The sequence below is a fragment of the Alosa alosa genome, chromosome 22 (assembly GCF_017589495.1).
Source record: "Alosa alosa isolate M-15738 ecotype Scorff River chromosome 22, AALO_Geno_1.1, whole genome shotgun sequence".
Taxonomy (NCBI): Eukaryota; Metazoa; Chordata; class Actinopteri; order Clupeiformes; family Clupeidae; genus Alosa; species Alosa alosa.
In genome coordinates, this window is record NC_063210.1 from 15,116,835 (window position 1) to 15,126,834 (window position 10,000).

General features: G+C 48.1%; 1 protein-coding gene across 5 annotated transcripts in view; it reads right to left on the bottom strand.

Annotated features, from left to right (window-relative positions):
* baiap2b (BAR/IMD domain containing adaptor protein 2b) overlaps nt 1-10,000 on the bottom strand; it is a 92,647-nt gene that overhangs the window by 13,882 nt on the left and 68,765 nt on the right. For all 5 annotated transcript variants that reach the window (XM_048233126.1, XM_048233128.1, XM_048233127.1 and 2 more), the window contains 2 exons: nt 2,611-2,847; nt 519-720 (listed from right to left, as the gene is read on the bottom strand). In XM_048233126.1, the coding sequence (XP_048089083.1) occupies nt 519-720; nt 2,611-2,847 (439 nt within the window). The remainder of the gene's footprint in view (nt 1-518; nt 721-2,610; nt 2,848-10,000) is intronic.

The window sequence follows — 10,000 nt, forward strand, 5'->3', positions numbered from 1 at the left end:
AATCCTTTTTTTAAAACCTGTCCTCCTCGTTCCCACCGGCACTGCCCTGTTTTTCACTCGCTTGTTTTTCTCGTCCTGCTAGCCTGAGTGCCCAAAAGACACACACACGCGGCTCTACACTGGCCATTCTGATCATTTCCTGGATTGTCACGTCTCGTCCTTCTAGCCGCTAGCCTGCGACCGACTGCGTGCCCAGAAGACTCGCGGCTCCACGCTGGGCATACAGATCATCTCCTGGATCCTCATGTCCTGTCTGCAGAGTGAAAACCCTCTAGATTCCATCTCACTCACCCTGCTCTAGTGTCAAGCTACACGGAGTGTAAAATACATGGAAGATCTGATGTCTCATTAACCAGCAGGTGAAGTAACCCAGAGTAAGCACTTAAACAATTAATTTAAGTCAAACTTCTTTGTGATCCTTAAGTAGATTCGTCATTTTGTTAAAGCTAAATGATTTATGTTGGGGATTTATGTGGATTTCCATGCTTGCATGAAGCAGGTTTTTGGAGGACACTTACCAATGGTGGCCTTGCTTTTGGTGGGTACCACCTTGCGGGCGGGCAGTGTGTTGGAGTAGACCTCGGCCCCGTGCCTGTGGACCTGCGGGCTGGCTCCCTTGGCCTGGCCGGCCTTGCTCTCCATCCAGTGCTGGTAGTCGTTCCCGCCGTGGGCCCCTGCTGTGCCGTTCACTATGGGCACGCCGTCCATGCCCATCGCCCTCTATGGGAGTGGAGGAGAAAAGACAAATCCGTCACATATCCGCCGTACCCTTACAGAACATGGGTGCATGCTGAAGGGCTTTGATTTTCATCACTTCTACTCTCACCACACACACATACCTACACACACACACATACCTACACACACACACAGGCCTGCACACACACACAGGCCTGCACACACACATACCTACACACACACACATACCTACACACACACACATACCTACATACCTACACACACACACACACCTACACACACACACATACCTACACACACACACACACATACCTACACACACATACAGGCCTGCACACACACACATACCTACACACACACACACAGGCCTGCACACACACACATACCTACACACACACACAGGCTTGCACACACACAGGCCTGCACACACACACAGGCCTGCACACACACACATAACTACACACACACACAGGCCTGCACACACACACACAGGCCTGCACTCAACCATCAGGGGGGTAGGATTGGGGGTAAAACCAGTACAGATTACTAGGGCCCCAAGGGGAGGGAGGGCCCTTGAAAAGTCTGGAATATATGCATGGGGGTCATGGGGGCCCATCAGGACTGCCTATGCATAGGGCCCAGGACCTTGTGCTACGCCCCTGCCATAGACACACTCTTGTGGCACTGGGCATAAAGGTATAGATCAGCAAAAGTACCTTTTATCAGTCAACCGCAGATTTTCATTCGAGGATCATCTGAAGCACCAGCTGGTAATCTTGACATATAATTTAGCTCAAATAGCGCCATACGGAGGCAGATCTGTATTTGTCGAGGTTGACCGTGTCAAAACGTCAGTGCCAGCTTTGCGGAGAAGTCGTCGCTAACAACGCACTTGATTAAAATTCCCAAGGAGTGGGAGGCCCCTGTGTACATACGGCCGCGGGTGAAGAGGTCTTGGTAAATTCACAGTTTGCCTATGGTTCCCCACCCTGTCACTAAGATGCTGACGGCTAACACTAATGAAGGTGTTAAAGTTTGGCACCCTAATGACTGGTGCAACCGCAAACAGAATTCACAAATCGTCAGCATTTCTTTCTCTGCCCCCCTCTCTCTCTCTCTCTTTCTCTCTCCATCGTCTGACACTCCTCGACAGCCGTTCTGTTGTTTATTATCACCGCTCTGTCATTTCAGCGCGGCCGCCGCCAAGATTTTACAGGAGAGAGATGGAGAGGGAGCGGCATGGCTGCTAATTAAAACTCTGGCAGAACAGCGCAGGGGGGCACCATGTCAGGCTTTCGGCCACGCCACTCCGGAGATTCATGTCTTCCTTAGGAGTTTGTATTTGTCTGACACTGATCCCTTTTGGAGAAAGCTCAGTGGAGCGTGATTATTGCTGTGCCGTTTAGAAATCTGCGCAGGAGAAGCATGTAGACCTCTACCTCAAATTCCCTTCATATATTATTATTTCCAGCAGCAGTGACAGCTGAACAGTGTCAAATGTGGAGTTTCTAGATGTGCTTAATTAAATTAATAATTAATTATTTATTTATAAATTGATTACAAAATGTGCCTGTCTCTTATTTGACAAACATAAGCCTACTTCCCCACAATAATAAGATGTAGGGGTCTAGGTAGTGTGTATATGTGTGTGTGTGTGTGTGTGTGTGTGTGTGTGTGTGTGTGTGTGTGTCTGTGTGTGTGTGTGTGTGTGTGTGTGTGTGTGTGTGTGTGAATGCCTGCTTATGTGTGTCTTTGTGTGTGTGTGTGTGTGTGTGTGTGAATGCCTGCTTATGTGTGTCTTTGTGTGTGTGTGTGTGTGTGAATGCCTGCTTATGTGTGTCTTTGTGTGTGTGTGTGTGTGTGTGTGTGTGTGTGTGTGTATGAACTTCCTCACCCCCCCCCCCCCCTCACCTGCTGGTTCATGAGGGCAGCTAGCTCTGCAGGCACAGGCAGGGGCTTGGCCCCAGGGATGGGGTTGGAGATGTGCAGGCCTCCTGTGGAGCTGTGGAGGGTGCCGCCAGCGCTGCTCATCGTGCCCATACTGGAGCTCATCTGCTGGGCCAGCAGCATGGCACGCTCGGGCAGCTTGGTAGGGTCGGCACACGCCTGCTGCCATACCGGAAGCTTCTGAGACAGCAGCTCCTTACCCTGGTAAGGGGACAGACACAGAAGGGGTTAGTTCAATTCACTAATATATAAACTGTAGGTGCATTAGACCAAAAGGCACACTAGTCTAAAAGGTACATAGTGCAGGTATATTAGTCACATAGATACATGGTACGTCAGTCTAATAAGCACAATAGTCCAAAAGTCTATAGTCTAATAGGTAGGCCTACAGATACCTCTGTCCATTCAACATTCAACCTCCAACAAAAGTACATAAGTACAGAGAGATTCAACTGAAGAAATAAAGTCAGGTTTGTCCAGAAACATACCAGAAGAACTTGATCAAGACAAACACTGTTCTAGTGTTCAAGTTCAAGCAAGAACTAGTAAGTCTATTAAGTTTTATAACTTCACTGGTACAGCAAGGTGATAACAGTGGCAAGGCAAGGGGTTCACAACCCCAAGAGTTTGCCAAATCCACTAATATTCATAATGGCAGACAGGAATTCACAACACTGTTTACCAACATGAGCTTTCATTGTTCTGTTCCTTTTATTGTCTAAATAAGGGAGAAACAGATCATACTGTATTACCTCAAACTATGTGACGTACAGTGGCCTAGAAAAAAGCCATACGTACCGCACACAAAGGGAAGTGAAATGTCCTTGAGAGCCCTTGAGTCTGAATGACTTTATATAAAGCTATTGCTGGCCTATTTTACCTTCTCTGGTTTATTCTTGCCTAGGTCAGCCAGTTCTCAGGTCTATATGACTGATGATTATGTCTTTGTGTTACGTGATCACAGTAGCATAACCCCAGCTGTAGCCAGTATGCTAATATTGTGCCACATAATGTTAGCATTCAGACTGCTAACATTCTTGCAATTCACTTCCCATGGAGGTCATCCACGACCTGTTCAATGTTATCATGTCACCTTAATCTGTGACTCTCTACTTATGTCCAGTTAGAAGCATCTGCATGTGTCTGTTCATAGTGTTAGCATTAGCATTCTGATCGCTAATACCCTTGCTTTTTTTTTTTTGTAGAGGTCATCTGGTTCGGCGATATAAATCAGTGCGCCAGGTGTCTCTGTGTCACAGAGCGGCCGTGCCAGCGAGCCGCGGGCAGCCGCCCAGCTCCCACCGTGCGCAGCGCAGACTCACACGGCAGGTGCCCGTCTGGATGCCAGGGAGGGCTGGCGGGTGCTAATTGCCTTGGCACGAGGAGGGCCGCAGTGCCAGGCTCAACGAGGGTAGGCAGGGGGTAATGGCCTGACTTATGCGCTGTGGCAGCCGGTGTGTGTGTGTGTGTGTGTGTGTGTGTGTGTGTGTGTGTGTGTGTGTGTGTGTGTGTGTGTGTATGTCTATGAAGGTTTGGTAGCACTGTATTGGAATTTGTGCATGTGTTTGTGTGCGTTTGTGTGTGTGAGTGCCAAGTCAACTGCTGACTCATAGGTTAGCTTGGCTGCTTCGTGTCCATCTGAGCAGGCAGAGAGGCGGACACACCACCAGCATTAGGAGTTCTTAATGCTTCTCTTCATTTCTGTTATTAAATAAATGATGCCATTCCATTACTATACATCTTAGGGAGTGCAGAGCCATTCTGAAAGACAAAGTCATTCTCCATTAATGTTCTATTTGATGTTCAGGATTGAGGCAGAGTGGTCAGTACAGAATCTTAGGCTTAGGTCTTGAATAGATGAATGCATATCGGTAGTTATAGGTATGTGTGTCTTGGTGAAACAGAAAGTGAGAATAGTGTAAGTAGCTGTGTGTGTGTGTGTGTGTGTGTGTGTGTGTGTGTGTGTGTGTGTGTAATGCCTGTCCTTCTCCATCTCCCTATCAGCTGCGGGGTGAGTAGAGAGTGAGTAAGTGGCACCCGTGGGAGGGCGGTGTGGTGCATGAAGCTGAGTGGCTCAAGCTGAACTGGCCAACTCGCCCGCCTTCCTGCCTGCCTGCCCGCCTGGCAGATGGTGTGTTTACTTCGCTCTGATGGACCGATGCCGCTCAGCGATGCTCTCATTCCTGTACACCCGCCGCCACTTCATTATGAGGTCGCTTATACAACAGCACCATCGGCTGTGTGTGTGTGTGTGTTTGTCTTTGAGTTTTTGTGTGTGTGTGTGTGTGTGTGTGTGTGTGTGGGGAGGGTGAGTCGCACTCTAGAGAAGCCCCCTTCCCTCTGCATTCCTCTCTCGAGTGACTCACTCACACGCCCACTCATGTCTCTACCCTCTCCCCCTACACACACACACACACACACACACACACACACACTCTCTCTCTCTCTCACACACACACACCCTCTCTTGATGTCTCACCTGTTGCTTCTCTCTTCTGTCTTGTTCATATGTGGCCTTTGTTTCTCTCTCTCTCTCTCTCTCGCTCACACAGTGTGCTTTCATTTCTAACAATCCACTTTCACTCTCCCCATGCCCCCATTTTTCTATCTCTTTCTCAGCTCTCTCTCTCCCTCTCTCTCTCCCTCTCTCTCTCTCTCTCTCTCTCTCTTTCTCTCTCTCTCTTTCCTCCCACTCTCCCAGTCCTACTTGATGAGGAGAGTCTGGACGCATAGTTCTCGTAGAAGTGGGCTGCTGTGTTCAGCTTTGCCATCCTCTCCTCCCCTCAACCCCATTTCCTCTCTTTAGCACACTCTTCCTTCAGCTCGTTATCTTGTCTCCATCTTTTCCCTCCAGCTTTCCCTCTCCTCTCTCTCTGCTCTCCTCTCTTCACCTCTGTCTCTTCTCCTCTGTCTCTCCTCTCCTCTCTCCTCTCCTCTCTCTCCCTCTCCTCCTGTCTCTCCTCTCTGCTCTCCTCTCTCCTCTGTCTCTCCTCTCTCTCTCCTCTGCCTCTCCTCTCTCCTCTGTCTCTCCTCCTCTCCTCTCCTCTCCTCTCTCCTCTCCTCTCTCTCTGCTCTCCTCTCCTCTGTCTCTCTCTCTCTCCTCCTCTCCTCTCCTCTCCTCCTCCTCTGTCTCTCTCCCTCCTCCCTCCTCCTCCTCCTCTGTCCCTCCCCTCTCCTCTCTCCCCTCCCTCTCCCTCCCTACCCACCGGTGAATAGCTGTCCTTCATGTCTATTCTCCTTTGTCTCAACCTCTAGTTTCCAGTTTCTCTTTGTGTCAGGTCCTCTCCCTCTGTCCCTTTGAGGTCCTCACATCAACCTTTGTCATTATCATCATCATCATCACCGTCACCATTATCACCGTCATCATCATCATCATCATCATCATCACCGTCATCATCATCATCATCATAAATCACCATCATCATCATCATTCCATCACTTTACTTTCTGAATGTTTTTATTCCACTGTGTCTTTCCATCCACTCGTCCCCACCCTCCTCTCTCTCTCTCTCTCTCTCTCTCTTTATCGGATTCTATCCCACCATCCAGCAGTTTGTTTGGTCTTGCGAGATCTCTGGTGCGACACACACACACACACACACACACACACACACACACACACACACACACACACACAGAGCCAAGATCTCACTCCCGTCCTGGTCCTACTGCCACCGCCCCCACATAGAGAACAGAACATAGCTTATGATACATGCAGTCCAGCAGTCTCGCCAGTGTACACACACACACACACACACACACACACACACACACACACACACTAACACCCCACTCCTGGGACTGAGCTAGTCTATCAGACAGTGTAATGGGATGCTGAAAATCCAGCACACTGCTTTTTATGCATTTGATTTCACATGGTGACACAGCACGATGCCATGTGTTACAACAAGAACAGAAAAACAGCAAGTGATAAAAAACATTCCGAAATCAAAGGCACATGCATGGAGATGGTTCAGGAAGACAAGCAGAAGCTTTTATACCTACTCAGGATTTTCTGGAGCATGGCCTTGATCTCAGGGTTGCCATGTCTTCTGGTGTGAAAGTATGAGTCAGTTGTCATGTCTCTGAGTCTATTTGTGGGGGTAGGGGGTGAGGGATCGTGGGGAAGTGTTTCTGGTTGCATACTCTATGTGAATACACAGTACACACATGTCAATGTGTGTGTGTGTGTACGTGTGTGCTGTGAGTGCGAGGCGTCACCTTGTTGTGGTGGCTGGCGTTCTGGCAGCCGGCGCTGGCCCGGTCCCCTGGGAACCAGTACGCTCCTCTGACAGCTGCCCGGTAGCTGTGGAACCCGCAGTAGCTGTCAGCCGGCTCTGCTTGCCACTGATCGTCTCCACGCACTGGACCGCCGGAGGAGGAGGAGGAGGAGAGAAGGAGGAAGGGGGGGGGGGGTCACGGGGGTGGAGGACGAGACAAGCCAAACAAAACTCAAAAACCAAGCACAGGTAATGGGACAAACACCCGGGGCATCCACATCCACATCCACCTCACAGTAGAAGGGAAATAGATGCCACCAGGGTTTTAGCTGCAATGCTCTGTTACTATGGCAACAATTCTTATCAGCTATAAGATCTTATTAATTATGATATCTTACAGTATACACTTATCCTTATACAATATAATCAACCAGGCCAACTTTCTATAGAGTAGACTATTGATAGTTGCTAATAAACTATTCGTTAACTATGAATTAAAAGATGGTCTTACTTAATATTGTATATACAACAGAGCAGTGCGTCTGAGGATGACAGTGCAGCATGAGTGAGATGAATGGGTGCAATGATATGATGGTCTACAGGCAGTGAGTTTATGAATAATGAATGCTGGCATTGCATGCAATTGCTCCTCAGCTGTGTCGGAGTAAAATAGTCTGAGCATTGGATGAATTTCAGCACCTCATAAAAAAATAAAACTAGATATGCAGATAAGTATTTTACCACGTCTCAAAATCAAATAGGTTGCAAGCAACATCTTTCTTTCACAATATGGAGTCTATATAGACACTTGGTTCACTCTGAATCTTCATCAGTGCATGTGCTAAGTCAGCCTCTCCAGCTCTGTAGAGAAACAGCAGCTCCACACCATCCTTCCCTCCACCACCCACAACCATACCCCCACCCATACCACCACCCATACCCCCACCCCATACCCCCACCCATACCATCACCCATACCCCCACCTAGACCATCACCCATATCCCCAGGTCCAGCTCCCATCATTAGCAGGAGAGGTGCAGTAGGCTGAGGTAGCCTGTGTTAGAGTGTGTCATACTGTATTATGCCGTGTGTATGTGTGTGTGTGTGTGTGTCCGTGGAAGGAAATGTCAGCTCTATTAGGGCCAAGCTGGCAGTCAGCGGTGGTGGTGTGTGTGTGTGTGTGTGTGTGGTGGTGGCGTGTGTGGGCAGATGTTTGTTCCTCATGCCACTCTATCCTACCCACCTACTCATCCACCAACCTCCAAAGCCTCCACATGCTTTCCAGCCATGTCCCTCCCGTGGCCCCCACCCTCACAAATAACACACTCCCACAAAGATGGACCTGTCTATGACCCCCAACACACACACACACACACACCAGCAGGAGGTGGCTGGCAGCAGCAGCAGCAGCAGCAGTGGTGGAGTGGGTAGGTGTTTGCTCACAATCCCTCCCCAGTCTCCAAACACCCACAATGCCACTTCACACACAGGGCCACATCACACACACACACACACAGTGGCGTCATGCCCATTGAAATTAAGGGGACACGTGCCCCCTAGGATTTTTCCTCCCTGATCATTTTTTTTATCATAACTTTGTTCCTACCGATATTATGCTCCATAATAAGCCAGAGCCTGTAACGACTTAAATGTATTCTTCTGGATGTGTAATAAATCGTAGGCTACCAAAATAGTTGAAGACCGATCAGCAGTCCTTTTCCTAATAGCTACAGTTAGGCTACAGTTTGAACAGTTAAACTGGCCCAGTTGGTTTTGGTTAGAATCAATGGTGTTGAAGTGGTAAAGTAGGCTAAGCAATAAAAAATAGTGGAATTATTTGTGGATTTGACCTGGAAATTTTGACTTGGTGTTTAAAAGTTAGAACTATATGGATTTGATGTTGCTTGTAGATTCAGAAGCTATGTTAGCGTTAGCCTATGTTGTGTCAGTGTAGCGTAGGCTACTCTTAAATATTACAAATATTTGGCTAACAGAACATCTGCTCTGTTTTGTCTTGTGCATTGACAAAGTCTCCTGGTTTCAATTGTTTCCAGTTTCATAGAAGCTTGAGGGGGGTTAATTTTTTGCAGTAACTACAAAAATCAACCCGTGGATAGACCAAGGCATCGGCGTTGATGTTTCTCCACTTGTTCTTTTCATTATCTGGCAGCTAATCCATGCTTAGTGAAAGGGATAGGCTACCATTCAAGGGGGGCCTATAGTTGTTTTTATATAAATAGGATCATTATGGCCGTGATGTAGAGGGGCAAGAAAATAATAGCAGTATCTCATGTATCAGGTCAAAATTGCTCATATGATTTGGGTAGCAACTTACGAATTACAAATGAGGTACCTATTGCTTGCCATAATGGTAATGAGAAATATATTAGGCCTAGTAAAATATTCAAATATTTAGTGTTAACCTTACTCAGCACTGAAACCTCAGCATCCTCATCCTGATTGTGCCCCCCAAGAATTTTGGCTTGCATGACGCCCCTGCCCCCACACACACACCCACCCCACCATCCCCCAAACACCACCCCATACACGTCTCACCCCACCATCCCCCCACACACATTACCCACTGTCTCCCTCCAAACACCACACCCCCACACACGTCTTTGTCTGTGATCTCACCTCTCTCTCTGTCTCTCACACACACAGAAGCACACTCGTCTTTCTTTCTCTCTCTCATTCTCTCTCTCTCTCTCTCTCTCTCTCTCTCTCTCACACACACACACACACACACACACACACACACACAAGGCAAGAGTCACAGGTCCTCCCTTATGGATGGTGCAGCGGATAATAATGGACCTTTATCCCCAAAGTGGTTCCACTGAGTCAGAACTCTAAGTGACTGAGATGACACCGTTGGTTATTTAGCTTGACTGGAGATGTACATTAACTGAAGTGGCCTGTCAGATGAGTTGACCTGAAGGGGACTCTATGTGCAGTGAGACGACACACCAGCGAGAAAGCAGGAGAGAGTGCAGTGTAAATCACACCACAAGTAAGAGAGAGTCCACTGAAGTCATAACAATGGTCTGAAGACAACTCACGACTCATACAGACAGACACAAAGTCATTAACGCAATCACACACACACACACACACACACACACACACAGAGA